Source organism: Monopterus albus, unplaced genomic scaffold (genome assembly GCF_001952655.1).
Source record: "Monopterus albus unplaced genomic scaffold, M_albus_1.0 scaffold483.1, whole genome shotgun sequence".
Taxonomy (NCBI): Eukaryota; Metazoa; Chordata; class Actinopteri; order Synbranchiformes; family Synbranchidae; genus Monopterus; species Monopterus albus.
In genome coordinates, this window is record NW_018128363.1 from 189,011 (window position 1) to 210,110 (window position 21,100).

The following is a 21,100-nucleotide window of genomic DNA, read 5'->3' on the forward strand; positions in this document are numbered from 1 at the left end:
CTTCACAAGGAGGGTAAGCCACAAACATTCATTGCCAAAGAAGCTGGCTGTTCACAGAGTGCTGTATCCAAGCATGTTAACAGAAAGTTGAATGGTAGGAAAAAGTGTGGAAGAAAAAGGTGCACAACCAACCGAGAGAACCGCAGCCTTGAGAGTCTTGTCAAGCAAAATCAATTCAAGAATTTGGGTGAACTTCACAAGGAATGGACTGAGGCTGGGGTCAAGGCATGAAGGGCCACCACACACCGCCGTGTCAGGGAATTTGGCTACAGTTGTCGTATTCCTCTTATCAAGCCACTCCTGAACCACAGACGACGTCAGAGGTGTCTTATCTGGGCTAAGGAGAAGAAGAACTGGACGTGGTCCAAAGTCCTCTTTTCAGACGAGAGCAGGTTTTGTATTTCATTTGGAAACCAAGGTCCTAGAGTCTGGAGGAAGAAGGGAGAAGCTCATAGCCCAAGTTGTTTGAAGTCCAGTGTTAAGTTTCCACAGTCTGTGATGGTTTGGGGTGCAATGTCATCTGCTGGTGTTGGTCCACTGTGTTTTTTTTGAAAACCAAAGTCACTGCACCCGTTTACCAAGACATTCTAATTTATTGAGATGCACCTGTATATGTGTGTGTGTGTGTGTATGTGTGTGTGTGTGTGATTTAAACTAGACTCGACTCATGTACACTATCAGCAAGTAATAAACCATTTATATGACCTGGTTGCCACTGGTTTCCTCTTCCTCTTCTTCCTCTTCCTCCTCCTCTAATTCTTCCTCCACTTCCTCATCATCATCCTCATCATCATCATCGTCGTCATCATCGTCGTCATCATCTTCTGGATCACCTTCATCATCACTGAGGCAAACACAGCTCATTAGTGAAGCTCTTGTTCTGGGACGAGGGCGGCTGCACCAGTTCTATGTTACAAAACTGGTCAGATATTTCAAGTGCACAACTACACAGTGCAACACACTCCCAGTTCTGATGTTGACACAAAGTAAAAGACACTGTAGTAGAACAAGATTACCTGAGTGATCCTAAAACGTCGGCCATGTTCATGCAGTCCATGGCGTCTTTCAGAGCTTTGCAGCCATCGTCACCCAGACAGTTACCTGAAAACCAAAGAGACCAGTCAGAATAAAATCTCTACAAACAAAACACAAAGTAGAAGCACTAGAGATAACATTTAATCCATTACTCTAGAACCACTGATAGAAGTGGTAAGACTTCGTCTGATAACCCCAGTGACAGTGAGACAGGACGTGGTGTCTCTCAGCTACACCCCCCACCAGCAGCTGTCAGAGTGAAGAGGTGGCGTCTTTAGCACAGAGAGAGTGGGACAAAGAAAGAGCAACAACCAGGGTTAACATGGGTTTGGCTGTTTGACATGGAGAGGGTTAAAAGCAGCCAGAGGACTCAGACTGGATCCAGATGTGGCCTTCTTCCTTCTGGATGTGTTAGCATCTAAAGCTAACCTGTTTGTTTTGGTAGCATTAGCCACCTAGCATGGTCAGGATTTTACCTTTGTGTTGAATTAATGTGATTTTAATTAGGGAGGAACTGGAGCTTTGTGTCGCAGTAACCAGAGTGTTCTACACGTCTGACATGTTTACTCTTAGCCAGCTAGTTTCAGAATGGAGGCTGCAGTTTGTATAGTTTGTCACAACAGGCATCTGCAATTTACATCATTGCTAGGAAACAGGAAATTAATGCAGGGGCAAAGAGAAACTTACAGTGTCAGTTTGTTTTGAGTCTCACTAGACCCTCCAGCAGTTTTAAAGCGAGCATTTGTACTTTTGAAAAGGATACCAGCTAACTGCACCTCAGCTGAAACATGAATGTTCCTTTTTTTTTTTTTTTACAATACTAAAACAAAAATCTAAGTCTTCATATGAAAAAGGTAGGTCACGTGAAGGATTAGCTCTTTGCAGGTTTTACCGTTTAGGTCCAGTTTCTTCAGCTGGTCCTTGTCCTTCACTGCTTGTGCCACAGCCAGAGCAGCTTCCTCCGTGATCTCGCCAAATGACAGGTTAAGTTCCTGTTAAATGTAACGAGGAAAATGTCAAACAAAACATAAAAACCCTTCTTGACAGCACAGGTCTGATTGGGGCCAGTGGGACGTGCACTACTCACTCACCATGAGGATTGGAAGTCCCTCTGCTACACTTTCTGCAATAGCCTTGGCTCCTGCTGGCCGCACCAGACAGTCTCCAAAGTTTATCACCTGGATACTGTGGAGGTGTTTTAGGGCCTGTGAAGGACACAAAGAGGATTATAAGTAAGACTGATTGCGACTGACAAATTACTGGATGATGTTCTCTATAGAAAGCCAAATATTTATCTCATGCCAGAACCTGTCAGCAGAGATCAGTAGCAAATGGTAGACAGACCAAAGCCCTTTCCAGACATGGAACATCAACCCTGCTGGCTTCATCTGCCTGTTAAAGAGATCACAGTTATCTGTGACATCGCTGTACCTGAGCCATGGCAATAGCCCCCTTCTCAGTAAAGGTGTTGTCATTGAGGTTGAGGATGCGGAGTCCTGTGTTGTGCTGCATGGCTGTGGCCAGAGCCGTCACACCAGGGTGAGTGATACCATTCTGGGGCATGTGAACCTCCTCCAAGCTGCCCATCAGCTGGAAACAAAAACTGTAGTCATAAGATTATGGTGCCTACACAGAGAACTCCAGTCAAGTAGTCAAAAAAAATGAACTGCCAGACAAGACTGCACAGAAAACAACTGGCCTGAGATCAGTATTTAACAATAATTATCCAAGATGCTTCAAGAAGGCTCGCTGTAGTAAAATGTCCCACAGTACATGATGATGTCAAGTCCTTCATCAGAACAGACTCTGCTGTGTTTTCCTAGATCTCTTTGTCAGTCAACAAGTAAAGAGTTCAAGGCTTAAGCAGTAGTTCAACCTGTACCTGGAAGGCCTGAGCGAGGGCAGTGGCTCCATCGTTCTCCAGGCGGTTCCTCCCTGCAACAAACACCTTCAGGCTGAGGGGGGCACCCGCTGCACTGGAATGTTTATGGCACTGGATCAATGAGTTAGCCAAGATCTGAGGAGTCCATATTTGCACTGGAATGTTTATGGCATTGGATCAACGAGTTAGCCAAGATCTGAGGAGTCCATAAACAGATGTATTCAGCTCTGATGCCATCCACCCAAACATCAGCAGAGGCGATATTTAATGGGATCTATGCATTTGTACTCTTGTCCAGTTTGTAAGTAATTTTTTTCAACAATGACAACTTCATCTAACTCTTGAGGTACCTTGCCCCCTCCAATGCCCATGCCACAGTTGTTGAGCCGTAGCTCCTGCAGTGTGTAGCAGGTGGCGCTTTTCAGCAACGTCTCGATCCCCTTTATCCCATCAGGTCCAAAGGCATTATCACTGAGGTCTAAAACAGTCAACCTGGCACCGGCCAGCATCAGAGCATCCCCCAGTGAATTCTACAACACAAGTAGACAAAATAACTTGGCAGGACAACTTGAGCTTTGGCTGCTTAAGTTACAGCTAAGGTATGTACTAACTCAGTAAATGGGAAGTGTGGAATATTTCAACAAGTGCATTACCAAGGCTGGTGGGATCTCAGAGCGCAGGCGGCCTGTGAACATGTCACTCCAGTAACAGCGCTGAAGCAGGGATTACATAAAAGACAAAGTGTCAAAGGCAGCCAAGATACAGTCTCGAATATATTCAGTACTACAAAAACACTACTACAGTACAATATATCACAGCTGGATAACAAAAATAAATCTAGTGAAAATAATTAGAAATATTTTCAGGCAAAGTTGCCAAACATTCCCTGGTATTTGTTGCTATTCATATGTTGTGTGAAAGTAAATTAGGTATCTTTAGGTTCTGAAGTTGCCGGTTGGAAAACAAAATTTATTAGTTGGCATCAAATCGCACGTAAGGAAATTGTGATGGCACTGTCACTGTATTTTGATTTAGCAGATCAGTTGATATTTATCAAGGAAAAATATCAAATATTTTCCGGTAACAGCTTAAAAAAGTTGACTGCAGGATTCAAAATAAGAATGAATAGGTAGTGCAAACACTTCCTACCTTGAACTCGCTCTTTGCCTCCAGGGCCTTGGCGATTGCCTTTGCTGCCTCCACACCCACAGTGTTCCCCCCTAGCCTCAAAGCCTGCAAACCCTCAAAGTCCTGGATCTCCTTCACCATGTCCTCCACTGGAGAGAGCAAGAGGTTACAGGTTCAAAAGATGGGAGAGTGAAATGTGACAGGGATTCAAATAAACAGTTAGGACATAAGAAGGAAAGCCATTAAAACCAAGACTTCAGGTTTTTGTTTGTTTTTATTGTAATCACACCCCTGGTTTATAGGCAGGGTTCCACACACTCACCTGACTGGGCATCGTTCAGCTTTCTTCCCTGGTCTTTGTAGCTCAGCTCTCCTTCCTCTACTCCAGTCTTGGCCAGAGAGTCGGCCAACTGCGCAACAATGTCTGTCGCCATCGGGACACCTGAGGGACAGACTGATGATTTACCTTCCCTTTTACTTCACAACAATTCTGGTGCCTGCAAAGGACCGACGGGCACATAGAGTACCTCATGAATTCCAGTGGGACTCTGACCACAGAGATCAGATTTACCCTTTACAAGATGTACTATATAAGTAGTACTGTCCAGTGACATAACCGGTTTCCTCTACTCCTAGATAGCAGTTACTGTCGATTAACGTTAAACACAAACAATGACCAGCTAATAGGGGCCACTTAAACACAAAAATACTGAATAATGTAAGAATATTCTGGCATTAACCATCACGTGTTGATGGAAAGCTCAGACCAGCTTCCCCTTTGTGAGCAGTCGGCACTTAGCATTAGCTCACTGCTACTGACGTTATGCTAACACACCTAACAGCTTGCGTAATGGTTTGATGCCGGTGGAGCTTGTACGACAGTTGACGGGTTAGTTCCGTAACATACGTCTACCGAATATTTGGCAAATTCACTCCGGTGATTTTGAGATTATAAATGGGACGATTCAGTCAGCCAGTTAGCTACCATGAGTAACGTGAGACAGAACGTGCTTGTACTCGGCCTCTCTAGTCCATCGTCAGTAAACCGCTAACTAGCTAGTTATTCTGATCCTGCGTTTTCATTCGATATTACAGAAACTAATCAGTCACTCAACCTGCTCCCTTTAGAAACGAATAGCACAATTACCACAACAGCGTCGTGCTGATTGAACCCAGGTCAGTTACACACTCCCGCTCGCTCCTGACGCTCAAAACCAAACCAACACAATTCCACTTGACAACCACAAACCGGGAGCCACGGGACTTGTAGTTCAACTTGACTACAACGGTGCGTTCACGGATTTCTGTAAAGCAATAGGCTCGTTCGAATTGAATGAGCTGGACAAAATAAGAGAAACACATTGTGAAAAAAATCACCCTAACAACATCAGTGGGTATAATACAATACAATTCAACAGCCACACAAACTACAGCCTCTACAATCATCATACAGTTGAATCAACTTTTGCAAATAATCACGTCCATGAAGGAGGAAGTATTGCAATAAGCTGCTCACTGAGTGTATGTATCCTTTAGACAGTGGTTTACTCAAATACTATACTTAAGTATAATCTTGACTTTACTTGAGTATTTCCATTTTCTGCTACCTCATATTTGGACTTAACATTTCAGAGGCAAACATTGTACTTTTTACTGCACCACATATGTTTGATCACATTAGTTACTTGTCAGAATCAGATGAATACAGCAAAATACAGTATAATCATATAATCAAGACTTTATTGATCCCTGATGGTAAATTCTCAATTTACCCAGCAGTATGCTAAATGCTTCAGAATCAGAATCTGCTTTACTGGCCAGGTGTGTTGGACACATGAGGAATTTGACTGTGGTACATCGGCTCTCAATGTGCAAACAGTAGACCAGCATAAGGCTGTGTCATGTAACAAAATAAGCAGTATTTACAAGCAACAGAAAGTGCAAACAATGCATCATAAACAGTATGAACAGACAGTAACAATGCAGACAACAAAGGAATGTTCATTGAAATGAGATAATTAGGGATAAAAATATAGTACTTAAAACAGAGTACTAGAGACCTGTACCAGAGACCTTCAAATTATAAATAGGCCTATATAAGTAACTAACAAAATGCATCAACAATTATAATCCATCCTTTCGGATGGATTATAATTGTTGATGCTCGGGCATCTCTTTCGGATGCCTCCTGAGCGCCTTCCTAATTAGGTGTTCCAGGCATGTCCCACCGGGAGGAGGCCCCAGGGAAGACCCAGGACATGCTGGAGGGACTATGTCTCTCGGCTGGGAGGAGCCGGAGGAAGTGTCTGGAGAGAGGGAAGTCTGGGCATCTTTGCTTAGACTGCTGCCCCCGCGACCCGGTCCCTGATAAGCGGAGGAAAATGGATGGATGGATAGTTAGCTCATCTCCTTGTTGAAAGCTGATGCTCTATCCAACAACTAATGTAATTATAAAATGTCCCATTCTGCAAAATGAGTTAATAACTACTCATTTTACTTAAGTAACATTTTAAATGCAGCACTTGTACCTAATCAGCAATCTCACTACTTCCTCCACCACTGGCATAATGTCAGATACAGATTGTTCATTAATCCATCGATGTGCAGAAGAGCACACTGGACGTGGGACTTGAATGCAGGAAGTGGTGCCTGCGAGACGCTACTCAGGGCAGGAAACCTTCAGCCTCATTAAAGAGCCAGTCTAGAGGTCCGCAGCTAGCTCCTGTGCGAACTGGGGCTGCTGGGAATCGAAACTTAACCGAGGGCTGGAATGTTACACATCAAAGCTCAGTGGGTTTCCTGCCTCCTTCCTCTTTGCTGTTTGCTACCACGGGCTCTCAGCTGCTAAAGGTTTTCCGTACTTTCAGACCTCGGATATATCACGACACGCTTATACATTTTTGCTCGATTCAATGAACTTCCTCACTTCATCGGGTAGGTGTGTCTAAAGTTGGCCCAGTCGCGCCATGATAGCCAAGCTGGGCGTGCAGGGGGTTAGTGGGTTGCATGCAGGACCTTTGTGGCTACTATGAATCTCAACACAGGCCCAGAGAGAATGTGTTTGCACGATGTGACAAATGTGTGATTGTTTGTTTGCTTTCTCCCTTTGAAGGAGGTGGGCGAACATCATGTCATAGCCGCCATCAACATAACATCAGTCTAATCCACATGTGGTCTGTTTGTCTTCCTCTTAGTCAACAAGCATGGACCCTGCCAGGCTGAAACGCAAGGAGGAAATAAGCAAAGCTCTGAAATTTATACAGTGAGATTATTTGTTTCTGTTTGAGGGCGCACAGAAAGTGAAAGCTGCCCTGACCCTGAATGATTCCTTTTCTTGATAAGGAAGATGTGGCAGCACTTTTCTGAGCAAGTTTACTTTTGTCTTTTAGGTCTTCCTTGGCGTATCCAGATCCTGAAGGCTACCAGGTACCAGATGTTGTTATAAACACTGTGTTATTGTGTCCTTTTCATTGTCATTTCCCTTTTGTGTGCTATAGCCTTCATACACTACCAGTCAAAAGTTTTAGATCACCTCCAATTTTCAGTTATCAGTGTGTTCCAACCGCAGAACACGGCCGTGTTGTTGTTTGGACAGACAGCACTGTTGCAGGAGTCCCCACAGATGTGTTGCACTTGTATATTACTTTCATTCTTCATCTGGAAAGTGTGGACACCGTGCTGCCGTTTCATCACTTGTTCTTTCCTTGTCCACAGCCTGGAGGTGTTTTAGCTCATTGCCCTGCTACAGGATGAAACCCTGTAAAGCTCTGACTTTCATTTTCCAAATGATGCTTCCCGGGGTGTAGTAACAGTCTGTTCCAACACTGCCTTTGTACAGACAGAATCTGTTGTTGTTGGGACACCTCCAGGAATTGCTTGTATCAGTTGTCAAGGCTTCATTTACTTCCACTGCTGCAGAAAAGATGGAAGTTAACTGAAAAAGGCCCGTTTCATATAAAAAACATACATTTTTAGTTTTTAGTGACTTTTTTTTTCCCCAAAACTGTTGATTTCTTATTCACCAAGCTGCCTAAATGTCAGTAAAATGCTGGTGTGTTAAAGCTTTTGACTGGTGTTAAACTGCAGTCACATGACTAAACTGTTGCTGAACTCCTGGCCTTCACCCTGAACACACTTTGTCTGTTCTCTAATATTTTATTTATATTTTGGTGTTTTTTTAAAGGGCACATTTAACTGAGCTGACAGCTGAGTAATAAAAGTAAAGTAACACTTTTTTTTAAACCAGTATAATAATAATAATAAATAATTTAGCAATGAGTAATGTGTAATGAATAATTGATTACAGTTGTAAAGCAACTTGCCCAACACTGGTCTCACTCTCACATTTATGGATAAACTGTAACACCTGTTGTGACCCTGTAACTTTCCCCTCAGCGCCAGAAAATTTGACCTGTGACAAAATACTTCAGCTGTACTTTGTGTTCAGTGATAATCAGCAAATATGAGCATGCTAACATGTTAAACTCACAGTAAACAATATGTGGGCACGTTAGCATGCTGACTGTAGCGTTTAACTCCACTACAGCCCTACAGAACCACCAGTGTGGCTGTAGACCCTTATCTTATGACCTTCCTCCTCTCAGGACTTCCTGACCCAGTTAGTGTTCAACCTGCTTGAGGAGGGCAATGCCTTGTTCAGAGAGAAGGAGTGGGAGCAGGCTGTGAAAGAGTTCAGTGAAGGCCTGAACGTCTCGCGCTACGCTGCAGCAGAGGAGATCCAGATCACCAAGGCTTTATGGGAAAGCCTGTATGTCAACCGGGCTGCTGCCTACCACAATATGGTGAGATGCAGTATGTGGTGTTGTGCGTTTCTGGACGGCACAGCATCGTGCACGTTTGCAGCAGAATGACTCACTTGTAGACAGCTGTTTGGGAAACATTGTATCTAAGGCTAATCGGGTTTGTGACGAGCTTCTACACACCCAGACCTGAGTGTGAGTCAGTGAGCTGCCAGCTAGATAAACCAGAATCAATCCATAATAATTACTGAGCAAGTCAGGACTTTGACCTGCAGCAGTTTGATTTATTGTGAGTGAGAGTTGATATCAGATGCAAAAAGAGGAAATACAGTTTATATGTCTGTTCGTTTAAAACACAGTGGAGACTTCTAGTATTTATAAATCAAATAATAAAAATAAATGAGGATAACGAGTGTGATTGTGTTCCTACAGGAGACCCTACATTAAAATGAAAGAATTCAAATATCTCTGTATACACTGATTTAACTGTATAGTTGTGCATTTGTGTGCCTTTACTTGTGCCCATTACACTCCTGTCACCATGTCCTGCCATCTCCCATGATCACCGCAGGGGGAATACGATCGAGGTGTGGAGGACTGCGACTGTGCTTTGGAGGTGTGTAAGGAAAGCCACAAGGCTCTGTACAGGAAGGCGCTTTGCCTGAAGGAGCTTGGGAAGTACAGGGAGGCCTACAACTGCACCACGGACTGTCTGCTCTTCACTCGTCTGGTAAAGGAAGCTCAGAATCAATTGGCTCTAAGAATGTTGTCAGAAGAGCTTGAATTTAAATGTTATTTTCATGCATCACTTGCCTTACATCTCACTGACTCAATGTTAATGCACTGGATTCATTAGTTTGTTTTCACAGGATAAACAGGTGAATGAACTCGCACAGGAGCTGGCTGTCCATCTGGGGCTGAAAAATCGAAAACCCTATGTCAGTGCAAAGGTTAGTAAAATGATGATTGGACAGAATTTGTTCACTGATAAATCCAAGTGAAAGCATTTAGGTTTGGTCAGATAGTATGCAGTCCAAGGGTGGGACATGGAAAGCTGCCCACATCACACTGCAGTTTTACTGTATGTTGTGATATCAGCATATACATTATGACTTAATGTACTCGTAATTTTGGCTTGTCCAGTGAATTGAATACCTCTTAAAAATCATGTCTGTTACAGGGTTAAGAAAAATCTCTGACATGTTTGTATCGTCTCTTACTGTATACAGTCACTTCACCTAACTGTGATGCAGACGTGGTGGAGGTTAGTTTTTGTTTGGGCCTCAGTTTGCTGTGTCATCCAGTGTGTTGTCTTGTGTTTCCCAGAGAGAAGCACACAACACAAGAAGTGTTGCAAATGGAAACATGACTGCTGAAGTCATAAAGGCAAGTTCCACATTACCTTCATTCACCGTACACTGCAAAATACACTTCCTACAAATCACGGTATATTCTAATAATAAACATTTTAGTTCCTAATTAAGAAAACCTCTCAGCTGACAGTGATTTAGTATCATTCAGACATTTATTTGTGCTTGATAATGTTCTAAATGCTCTTTCCTTTTCACCTTCAGGTGTCTGAAGCTCATTTAGGAAATGAGATGAATACTTTGAGTGGCTTTTCAGCAGGTGTGAATAGACTTGGATCAGAATTGTACAGTGGCTTCAGAACGTGTTCACTTTGTGCACACTTTGCTGTGGTGTAGATGGATAAAGTTGCCATTATTGCTCATCAGTCTACTCCTTAACCCATAACACACACCTGTGTGGTCCCCCCGGTTCACACTGCAGTTCAGGACACAAACCAAGACGTGAAGTCCAAGTAGACCACTGTGGTGAGGCACAGATCAGGACCAGGGGATGAAACCATGTCTAAAACTCTGAGTGGCCCCTGTAACTGGGACATGGAAGAAGTCTGGAGCCAGCAGGACTCGTCCTGGAGTCAGCATCAGACCAGAAAGAAGGGCGTCGGTCAGGGAGGGGACTGAGAACTCAACAGTCCCTTGGACAGAGGTTCAGAGGTCCTCTGCGTTAATGGAGAAGATGCTGGAAAAGGCACCAGGCTCTGCTCATCACCTGCTAACAACATCCCTACTGTGAGGCATGGTGGGGGCAGCATCCTGCTGTGGGGGGGGCTTCTCAGCAGCAGGGACAAGGAGACTGGTAGAACAGAGGGAAAGACGAATGCAGCCAGACACAGAGAGGTCCTGGAAGAAAAACCTGCTCCAGAGTGCAGAAACCTGAGACTGGGGCGACTGCTCGCTTTGTCATTATGCACTGTTGAGTGCAGACTGATGGACAGAAATGGTTTTATCTATCTGGCATTAAATCTACAAATCATCTGTGCAAAAAGTGAAGTGGTCTGAATGCTTTCTGAGGCCACTGTCTCCACATTAGCTTGAATAGTTTGCACAAAATCAGTAACAAATCAGATATAAATATTTTTCCTCCTGCTTCTCTTCAGTCAGTTTTCCCAGCATGCCTCGGGACAGCATTCCCAGCGATCACCAACCTGCTGTCTCCTCACTGCCTGATGGGGTGGACACTTTGGAGGACACTGAGCTGATGGGGGACGACCTGGACAGCCTGCTCGACTGCTTCCCTGCTAAACAGGAGCCTCCTGAGGTCAAATCTGTGTTTGTGCTGCAGTTGTCCTTGAAAACCAGGGTCTAACTTCTGTCAGTGATAAAGATTGAATGTGTCCTTGGTTGTAGAGTATTACTAAACTGGAAGGTCTGGGAAGGCATGTCAAAATAAATGCTTGGAGCTGCACAAAAAACAAAACATGCAAAAAAAAATCCAAGGATGATTGGTGCAACAGATTGCAAACCACTTTGTTCATTTCGGTGCAAATTGTTAAATTTGAATCTTGCTGTAGAGACCTAATTCATCACCAGGAACATCATTAGATCCTTTTCAAACCTGTTCCTAAATGAAAGAAGTTAGTCCAATAATAACTCTGGGTTTAGTTGTGTGTCAACCTCCACCAGCTCCCGAGGGAAACATCTGGCTCTTGACCAGATGGTTGCCTCAGCACCAAGCACCAGATATAAATCTGGTGTTTGGTGCTGGGGAGGTACAGTAGTATACTGTGGGTTTATCAGCACGTTCCCCCATGAAACAGTTTCATACTAGAAATGCAGATGAGAGTTTTCATCCACAAAACAGTTATAAAAGCTAGAACCACAAAGAGAATCTGGAGCGATGAACCTCTGTGGGGTCACTGTGAGCGCCACCTTTCACATTACACTTACTGATTTGATGATTAGTGCAGCTTTAAGTAATGTAGCTGTTGCATCTTGTTTCACTTAATTGTTTTAGTGAATAGTAATAATCCAGTGAGTTTCCTAGCTGTTGTCGGCCAATGTCCACCAAAACCTTTGCATCTATTCATTAAATCGAGGCGTTGTGGTACTTTGTTACGTTTTGTCGTTTTCCAACCGTATTCACTTGAGTTTCCTTCCATGTTTTTCCTACGCCCAGACAGCATTCTCAGTCCCCAGCAGGACGTCCATTTGCACACACACGGGGCCTTCTGTCCTGCCTGCCCCAACACCCCAGCTCCCCCCAGCCTTCTTCAGCTCAGCCGTCAGCCAGCTGAACTCCCTGGACTCCTTTTCAGGTGGTGGGCCCAGCACCACAGCTGCAACACTAGACACCCTGGACAACCTCGTGACCTTGCAAGGTCTTGATGGCTTAGATGATTTCTTCCCAGGGACTGGAGGCAGTGCTGGTGTTCCAGACTCAGAACTGGATGCCTTGGATGGCCTTGACTCCCTGGATAACTTCTTGGACACAATACCAAGTGCTGCTGTGACTGAGAGAGTTGATGAAAGCCTGACAGAACTGGACACAGAGGAAAAGTCCCTTGATGAGTTGCTAGATGAGCTAGATCCCCTGGAGAATGTCTCAGATCTAGGGGATTGCATTGCTGATGTCCTTAAAAGTGGTGTGAAAGGTGTGGACCAGCTTGGCTCTCTTGATGCCCTGGACTCATTTCCCTCAGTGCAAAGTGTTGGCGAACCTTTAGCAGGAGTCTCCGTTGGGGGAACAGGCCTGGACTTGCTCTCCGATTTCAGCTCAGCTGGTGATTATCATTTACTGGTGCCTTACTATATTATTGACAAAGCAGGAGGCCTGTCCTTTTTTAGCTGCCATAGAGCTGTAGATGTTTAGATTAGCTACACCAGCCTTCTGAATATTTGGCATGTTTTAGGCCATTTGCTGCAGCGTGTACACATTACTCATGTATGGTACATACTCTGTCATTTGTTTCTCTGTTTGCTCCCCAGATATCCCAGGCCCGCTTAGAGCTGCAGGTCCTGTAATACGATCTCCAAAGAATAACTACAAAGTAAGATGACCTGGATTGTGTTACCAGCTCTTTTTTTGTGTTTGGTTACCATTAACTGACATCTTACTCCTACTGTGGCCTTAAAGGACCAAGCGGCGGCTGTGATCTCTAACCCTCTGTCGTCCACCCACGAGTTCCTGCAGGCCTGCTCTGCCTGTTTCCCTCGGGAAGGTACATTGTTATCCAGTCCTGCCTCAAACTAGCTGCAAGAAAGCATTGACAGTTTTACTGTCAGGCAGGTTAATGCCTTGTAATAGTCCTTCATTGGAACTTGTGGATTCATGTGCATCCTGAAGTGCTTCTTCTAAGGTTGAGAGAAGGGCAAAAAGGTCCAGGCTGACAAAAATCAATTCAGAATAAGTCACAAGAAATAACACAGTCTGCACAGATGTATATGTGAACAAAACACCAACTCCTCATTTTCCGTTGAATATTTTCTTAATATTTTTTTCTGTTTGTGTAACGTTTGGTTTTCAGGTCTGGGGATATATACTTACGTTCACAAGCCAGACCTGGCCCACAGCTGTAAGCAAGACATTCTGTTATGTAGACGAAAGACAGGTTGTCCTTCAGAGTGGACGAGAGTGCGCCCGATGCCTCGGACGTCCTTCAGAGGGCCGTTTGTACTCTGCAAGGGTAAGGACGTCCAAATCAGATAGGTGATCAATATCTGGATCTGCTCTGTTTGTTGGGATTCATTGTTCATGGCTTGTTTTTGTAGGTAAACCGATTTGCAGAGTGCACGTGTCATGACACCAGTATAAGTAATAACTGCAGCTCAATGGGCACGATGAACATTAGAACATTAGCGGCTTATGTGATTATAGACCATGTCATTAATTGGAAAGTGTTTAATGAACGAGTGAAGTCACAGCATTTTAGCACACTGCTGTGTTGTGTTGTGGCGGAAATGTGTGTGGATGTTTTATGGTGTTTGACATGTAAATTCCTTTAGCAGACCTTTGGAATGTAAATAGAGGAGTTCACATCACGACTGAGTCTGAGGTCACACATTCCTCATTGTGTTTCATGGCCTGACTGCTCTGTCAATCACTGGTTGACAGGCTGAAGCTGGGAGAACCTCCCTCTGCAAATACAGCATCTGAGTTTCACTTCTGGTGTCAGTATGACCCTTCTTTTTATACTTTGGTTTGAAGGGGCATTAACTAAGGTCTGAAACAGTAGAGGGAGCTGGACAGGCATGTCAGACATGAACCAACTGCAGTTAAAGAGGAAACGTCTGATAAAAGCTAATGTGACCGTGTTTATGTGAGTCACCTGTGTAGTTTCGTACAGCGGTGGAAGAAGTACTCAGATCCTTTGCTTAAGTAAAAGTAGCAACACAGCAGTGTAAAAATACTGTTACAAGTAAAAGTCCTGCATTCAAAATGTTACTTAAGTACAACGTATTAGCATCAAAGCATACTAACTAAAAGTAAAAGTACTCATGCAGAACGGCACATTTCACATTCCTGTACATCACATTTTAATGTTGCAGCTGGTAAAGGGAGTGGGGGCTAGTTTTAATACCTCAAGATTGTACTTAAATACAGTAATTGAGTAAAGGTACTTAGTTACTTTCCACCACTGGTTTCTTGTATGTGCAGAGCTGCTGAACTCGGGCGATTTGGGCATATGTAAGTATGGAGAGAAATGTACGTTTGCCTACAACCAGCTGGAGATCGATGTGTGGACAGAAGAGAGGAAGGGGACGCTGGACCGAAACCTGCTGTTTGAGAGCACGGGTGTCCGACTGGACCCCGTCAACAGCATCATACGCCTTCTACAGGAACACAAGGGCGCGTTCATGTTCCTCTGCCAGGTTAGTGGACAGTTTATACACAGTTATCATTTTACAAACCTGCTTTCAGATTTGCTCATATCCAGCTACATTGTACTGATCCTTGCTATAATATGTGATTTTAAAAACATGTTTACTATGTTCTATATGTGTATTATTCTTAGAAATTCTGTAATGTTGTTGGAAATTGTTATTATGCATTCAGGCCTCCCTTAAATCATGAAGAACACAAGTTTTTCCTGTTGCATCCTTATTAATATTTTTAAACAACTTCCAACAGTACAGAAGAAAGATGTTTACATCCAGTATAAGAGAAAATATCAAAGGCCTATAGATTATGGTCCAACATAAAAAAAGACTAAGTGAACAATAAATAAAGAAAAGAATAAAAAGGGATTTAAAAGCAGTACTAATGTTAGCACTAATATGCCTGGAGTTTCTGGATGAGAACAGAAGTGTACATTTACTATATGTCGCCTCTCCTCCTATTTCATTTAAATTATTTATTTCTGGCAGGAAAAAAAGACTTATCAATAAATAAACGTTTGCATAAATATAGAAGTAAAGCTCAAATATATATTAGATGATGATAAATGAATGTAAATTATGAATACATTTCTGTAGATTTAGCCCATTTACATGATATATATATACATTTCTATTTACCGATATGTCGTTGTAAGTCTTGTGATCAGTTATATTTTAGTAGTTCCTTGAGCACCACAGACCTAATTAAAATGCAGACACAAAAATAAAAACTTGTAGTTATGTTGAAATGTAGAAGCAATAATATTAATATTGCTAATTTGTCCATCTATATATTTGTACATGTAATTGTTTTTAATTATTTATGTACTAGTTTGATTTACTAATTCAATTTTATGCTTATTTATAACATCTTTTGTATTTATTTATGGTAAATGGACTGTATTTTATATAGCGCTTTCTCACAGTGTGTTGCACTGGCCAAAGCGCTTTACAGAGATGATACACCATTCACCCATTCACACACAACATTCACACACTGATGACGACAAGCTGCCATGCACCGGCGCTAGTCAAGCCACCAGGAGCAATTCGGGGTTCAGTGTCTTGCTCAGGGACACTTAGGCATGTGGGGAGACCGGGAGTCGAACCACCAACTTGCTGGTCAGGAGACGACTGCCCTACCTCATGAGCCACAGCCACCCACATGAATAAATACGCCATTTTTGTACTCCACAGACATGATCAACAGAATTTTAAAGACATTACACATGAAGTTTATCTGTCTGTCATTTCAAGGCCGAACTGCTGCTGTTTTCCATCAAGTAACAGGACGTGAAGCTTCTTCCGTCAGCTTTACATTAACTCAGAGTAGATTAAAAAACGCTGGGAGCTCAGCCAGTGTTTGTTCTATCCATGAGTCGTGGGCTGTTTCACTTGTGTATCTATTGTTATTCTACTGTCTGTTGAACATTTACACTGTGTTTTTCTGTGTAAATGTTGAACATTTACACTGTGTTTTTCTGTCTCTTAATAGACTGATTCATGTGTTGAGACGGTCTTCCTCTTATTCAGTATGTCTGTCTCTTTGTGTGTCTGCCCTTCTTTGTTCCTACCTGTCCTGCTGTCCTTCTCCTCCTTCTTCTGTTTTCCTTTCCTACCTCTCCAGGAATGCTATGACAGTAAACCTACAATCATCAGTAAGCGCAGCACAGTAAATCACACCATCTGCTCTAACCTGGATGTCCACCACACCTTTGACGCTAATAAGTAAGCATTGTTATGATACACGTGTTTACTTTGAGTCCTCCTCCTCTTAACCTCTAGCTCCCATGTCTTTCTCATAATCTTAAAGATTCTGATTTCTCCCCTGTGCGCATCAGGTGCTTGGCTTTTGTGGTGAGGACCCACATAGTGAAGTACGAAAAGGTCCGTCCACTGAGCGTCATGTGCCACTTGGAGTTATGCCGCCAAAGCATCCGCTACGGCTGCCAGAGAAAGGACAACTGTGTGTTCGCCCACTCTGTCATAGAGCTGAAAACCTGGAAGGTGCAGCGAGACACAGGTCTGTCAGACACACACAGTGGAAGTAGACGCATTAAAATGCTAATAACTGTTATAGGCAGGTAGAATTCAGTATTCTGTGTAACGACCAGGAAATAACAGCAGCTTGTAGAAACCTTGTTTCTGTGTGTGTGCGCGTTTGTTATTTCCAGGTATCAGCCATGATGAGATTGTGAAAGTATCCACAAAGTGCTATGAAAAACAGGAGCAAGACTCGAGCAAACACAAAGGATATCGAGTGAGAACCTGTTTTGGTCATTTTATAGTTGTTTTCTTTTTAGACTGTCTTGTTAGAGCTCGTCCTGTAGTGACACCACCTCACTGTCTCGTTACTGTGTTTACTGACTGAATTTCTTTTCCCACATTCATTTAAATTTGCTAAACTTTTGGTCTAGGAACTGTCATAAATCATAACATGTTGAATTTGCCACTGCACTGGGTGGAGAGTGAAAGAAGAAGAAGAAAGTTAAGTCATTGTCACTTTGTTATTTATTATTAAGCAGATTTCTTCTGGAAACGGTGGGAACAAGCCGAGAGGAGGAGGAGCCGGGAAGACTCTGAATATGAAGATGAAATTTGCCTGTGCTCAGTGCTGGCAGGGTGGTTTGATAAGTGAACCAGACAAAGCCCTCAAGTACTGCACAGCCAAGGCCAGACACATGTGAGTAGGAAAGTTTTCATTGTTCCTATAATGGAAAATGTTATCGGCGGTTGTTTCTGGAATTATATACGCTATCTGTCAGCATCACTGTGTCCCATGGTGTCATGTGGTGTTACTAGTTTTCAACACAGAGCACTTGGTGCTAGGCATGACTTTAACCCCTCATCAGAAGACCAAGCGAGAGACTCCATTTTTATATCTTGCTGCATTGAAATTATGGAAAAAGTCAATGCTGAGTGTGTAGGAACGTTCCCTCAGCACAACACAACATTTCTCACGTATCACTGAGGCATTCAGAAACAGAAATACAACATGTTGACCTACAGTGTTTCTTGTGTCATCATTCTCAGGTGGACTAAAGACAGACGGGTCCTGCTGGTCATGTCCTTGGAGAGAAGCAAATGGGTTCAGGTCCGACCGCTGCCACATGCCAAAAACTTCCCTCTGCAGTATGATGTAGGTGTCCTTCCTCCGCTCTTATGCAGCAACTGCACACTGATGAACAACGGTCTTCCCAAATCTATTTGCCTTTTATGTCTGTTTTTCTGCTGTTGTTGATTATGGTGTCTCCTGAAGGTTTGTCTCTACTGCACGTTGTCATCTGTTTCTTGCAGATATGTACTCAGATTGTGAGGAAAAGGAAATGCACCTATGCTGGAAACTGCACCTTTGCCCACAGCCAAGAGGAGAAGGAGATGTGGATGTATATGAAGAATAATGACTGTGAGTAATTAAAACGGATCTGCAGCGCAGCTTCCATGAAACAAAAAAGCAATTTGGAGAATCTACCTTCTGTAAGAGCTAAAGGTGTATTTTGCCTGTCTGGTCTCATTGTGTTTGGTGGTTTCCATTCATGTGGACATTGTACTGTGAAACCTGCACTAGAGACAACGTGCAGTTTAACTCCACAAATGCAGTTAACATTCCTCTCATCATTGATCAGGAGGCATCCGACAGGGCATTTGAATATAGACATCGACAGGCTGATTGGAATCAGGTCACAGGTGCACTCGTACATGTACATAGGAAATCTTTGGAAGAATAATATTGCAGATAAAAGAGCTGTTGACCCAGTGTGAGACTACATAACCACATGAAAAGCAGCGTAGTGCTTAAAGAAGGGGAGAATACAATACGGCTGCTGGTGGATCTGATCCTGTTAGTGCTGACTCACTGAACGTTCTTTGTGCCTGTAGTGCGGGACATGCAGCAGATATACGACCGGTGGCTGACGTCAAATGATCACAACCGCCAAACGGACGGAGCCATGCTCACGAAGCCTGCGCCAGAAGAAAAATACATTATCATGCCGACTGATTATGCTGAACCATTGGTGGGTTGACTTTTGTTTTTCAGTTCAGACCATAAACGGCTGCACTGGCACCCAACTCAAACTTTGTTTCCTCATTGTGCTTCTGCGAGAAGAGATGATGATGGTCATGCTTTTCTGTATTTCAGAATGGCTTCCACTGCCGTTTGTGCGGTAAGCACAGTAACAGCGAGCGACAGTGGCAGCAGCACATCTCCTCTGAGAAGCACAAGGACCGAGTTTTCAGCTGTGAGGGAGAGGACGAGGCCCTGACATGGAGCTACCGATTCCCTGGCACATGCTTCAAACTCTGCCCCAAGTAAGACCTTTACCTGGATCAGTGGCTGGTTGCAGTGAAGTGCAGAGTGCTGCTGGGTTGTATCACAGGACCGGCTGAGAAACCTTGACCACAACCTTTAATTTGTAAAAATCTGGTTCTCCACCTCCATAACAACTTAATATGGTGATAATAGAGCTGGGTGAGAAATGAAAGGCCAAACTATCCCACAGTGACCAACAGAGGCTTGTTGGAACTGTGTCTCCAGGGCAGCACCAGGTCTCCTCTGCTGGAGGAAGGAAACGTCCTCCTTCCAAACCAGATCCCCTCACTGTGTCAAACCCGCTGTGTCGTCCTCATGAAGCCATTCAGTGACCTAGAGCTGCAGCCATGAGTCAGTTCACTGGTAGGAAGTTAACCAGCAGCTATTTAGAAGCAACCAACGTGTTCTGGTTTGTTGAGAAACGTGAGTGGAATTACACAGGGAGCTGCCCCGCTTTTCACTGAGTCTCTGTTTTAACTCCCTGATATAATCACTCAGGCCAGGAGTTAACAACCCTAGACCATAAGGCCCCGAGAATCTGACGTGAGAGACGATAGCACGACAGTGACGGTGGCAGTGACAAAGATGTCTGTCTAGCTGGCAACACCATCTGATTGGTTTATAGCACAACTCACCCTACATTGTATATGTAGTTCATTTCATACAAGGCGACAACAACACAATAATAAAGCGCCACTGGATAAGAGTTTTCTGACGGGGGTGCATCTCGGCATCCTGTGTGTGTTTTTAGCTCCTAGACATGAGAACTCGTGGGACATAATAGCAAGTCGTGTTTTCGTAAGATAAGCTGAACCATAACTCGTCAGGGAGGAGATGAAACATGACAGAAAGAAGACTTGCACCATTGTCTGCATGATGCATCTGGATTTCAGACAAAGGGCATTCACTGTCACAACAACTGCATGTCAGAGTGAAACATTTCCGAACGTGAAACCTCCTATATCTTATCTGTAGGTCCTTAAGTAAGCTTTAACATATTGTGAACTATCAGCTAGGATTACTAAAACAAAACACTATTATCACATTGTAAAGCTTAATGTAGAGTAAATACTAATTCAGGATTACTAGAACGTCATCAGTAGACAAACCATACATACTGTAGTAATGCCTACTTTCTACTGTAATATAATTAATACAATCATGATAAAAAGTACATAATGTCTAGCAAGTTAGCACAAACACAGTCTGTAACTGAGAAGAATAAACATTAGAATAATAAAACAATCTAAATCATTAAATTCAGTCATCTGAAATATCAGAAACAATTGGAAATTCAAGTCTCCCTTCATCTGTCACACATCTGGATGTCAGTGTTTCCAACTTAATGCAGTGCCCTCCAGTGGTCAGAAATCAGTTGTCGAGGTTTAAAGGCCTAGTGGTAGGAAGAGCTGTCCGTATCAACATGTCTATCACTTCATGCAAAACGACACAATTAACTTGTCAAAACATGTTTGACCAGATCTCGGGGGAGGCTGGAGATATTGAGTCCTAGTGGACCATATTCTCCACCTTCATTGCCGATGCGGCCGTTCGGAGCTGTGGCCGTAAGGTCTCTGGTGCCTGTTGTGGTGGCAATCCCCGAACCCGGTGGTGGACACCGGAAGTAAGGGCTGCTGTCAAGCTGAAGAAGGAGTCCTTTCGAGCCTGGTTGGCTCGTGGGACTCCTGAGACAGCTGACGGGTACCGGCAGGCCAAGCGGGCTGCAGCCCAGGCGGTTGCGGAGGCAAAAACTCGGGTCTGGGAAGAGTTCGGTGAGGCCATGGAGAAGGACTATCGGTCG

At 43.6% G+C, this 21,100-nt stretch overlaps 2 protein-coding genes across 6 annotated transcripts in view; one reads left to right on the forward strand and one right to left on the reverse strand.

The window, feature by feature from the left end:
- Positions 1 to 5,312, reverse strand: part of rangap1a (RAN GTPase activating protein 1a) — a 9,052-nt gene extending 3,740 nt beyond the window's left edge. For 2 of the 4 annotated variants that reach the window (XM_020587859.1, XM_020587862.1), the window contains exons 1-11: positions 5,193 to 5,312; positions 4,368 to 4,487; positions 4,067 to 4,194; positions 3,571 to 3,630; positions 3,268 to 3,447; positions 2,918 to 3,052; positions 2,467 to 2,625; positions 2,127 to 2,240; positions 1,928 to 2,027; positions 1,017 to 1,101; positions 706 to 844 (exon numbers count right to left, since the gene is read on the reverse strand). In XM_020587859.1, the coding sequence (XP_020443515.1) occupies positions 706 to 844; positions 1,017 to 1,101; positions 1,928 to 2,027; positions 2,127 to 2,240; positions 2,467 to 2,625; positions 2,918 to 3,052; positions 3,268 to 3,447; positions 3,571 to 3,630; positions 4,067 to 4,194; positions 4,368 to 4,479 (1,212 nt within the window). In that variant the 5' untranslated portion in view covers positions 4,480 to 4,487; positions 5,193 to 5,312. Of the gene's footprint in view, positions 1 to 705; positions 845 to 1,016; positions 1,102 to 1,927; positions 2,028 to 2,126; positions 2,241 to 2,466; positions 2,626 to 2,917; positions 3,053 to 3,267; positions 3,448 to 3,570; positions 3,631 to 4,066; positions 4,195 to 4,367; positions 4,488 to 4,572; positions 4,821 to 4,880; positions 5,166 to 5,192 lie in introns of those variants that run through there. The other 2 variants (XM_020587860.1, XM_020587861.1) reach the window with 2 other exon arrangements.
- A 1,278-nt stretch (positions 5,313 to 6,590) lies between these two features.
- LOC109952656 (zinc finger CCCH domain-containing protein 7B-like) overlaps positions 6,591 to 21,100 on the forward strand; it is a 16,813-nt gene continuing 2,303 nt past the window's right edge. Inside the window, exons 1-22 of one of the 2 annotated variants that reach the window (XM_020587838.1) lie at positions 6,591 to 6,979; positions 7,240 to 7,307; positions 7,435 to 7,471; positions 8,650 to 8,847; positions 9,377 to 9,535; positions 9,675 to 9,755; positions 10,132 to 10,191; positions 10,380 to 10,434; positions 11,270 to 11,430; positions 12,289 to 12,892; positions 13,098 to 13,159; positions 13,246 to 13,330; positions 13,637 to 13,795; positions 14,767 to 14,981; positions 16,615 to 16,715; positions 16,829 to 17,010; positions 17,162 to 17,247; positions 17,510 to 17,670; positions 18,021 to 18,126; positions 18,285 to 18,393; positions 18,867 to 19,003; positions 19,129 to 19,298. In XM_020587838.1, the coding sequence (XP_020443494.1) occupies positions 7,249 to 7,307; positions 7,435 to 7,471; positions 8,650 to 8,847; positions 9,377 to 9,535; positions 9,675 to 9,755; positions 10,132 to 10,191; positions 10,380 to 10,434; positions 11,270 to 11,430; positions 12,289 to 12,892; positions 13,098 to 13,159; positions 13,246 to 13,330; positions 13,637 to 13,795; positions 14,767 to 14,981; positions 16,615 to 16,715; positions 16,829 to 17,010; positions 17,162 to 17,247; positions 17,510 to 17,670; positions 18,021 to 18,126; positions 18,285 to 18,393; positions 18,867 to 19,003; positions 19,129 to 19,298 (2,987 nt within the window). In that variant the 5' untranslated portion in view covers positions 6,591 to 6,979; positions 7,240 to 7,248. The remainder of the gene's footprint in view (positions 6,980 to 7,239; positions 7,308 to 7,434; positions 7,472 to 8,649; positions 8,848 to 9,376; positions 9,536 to 9,674; positions 9,756 to 10,131; positions 10,192 to 10,379; positions 10,435 to 11,269; positions 11,431 to 12,288; positions 12,893 to 13,097; positions 13,160 to 13,245; positions 13,331 to 13,636; positions 13,796 to 14,766; positions 14,982 to 16,614; positions 16,716 to 16,828; positions 17,011 to 17,161; positions 17,248 to 17,509; positions 17,671 to 18,020; positions 18,127 to 18,284; positions 18,394 to 18,866; positions 19,004 to 19,128; positions 19,299 to 21,100) is intronic. The other variant, XM_020587839.1, reaches the window with a different exon arrangement.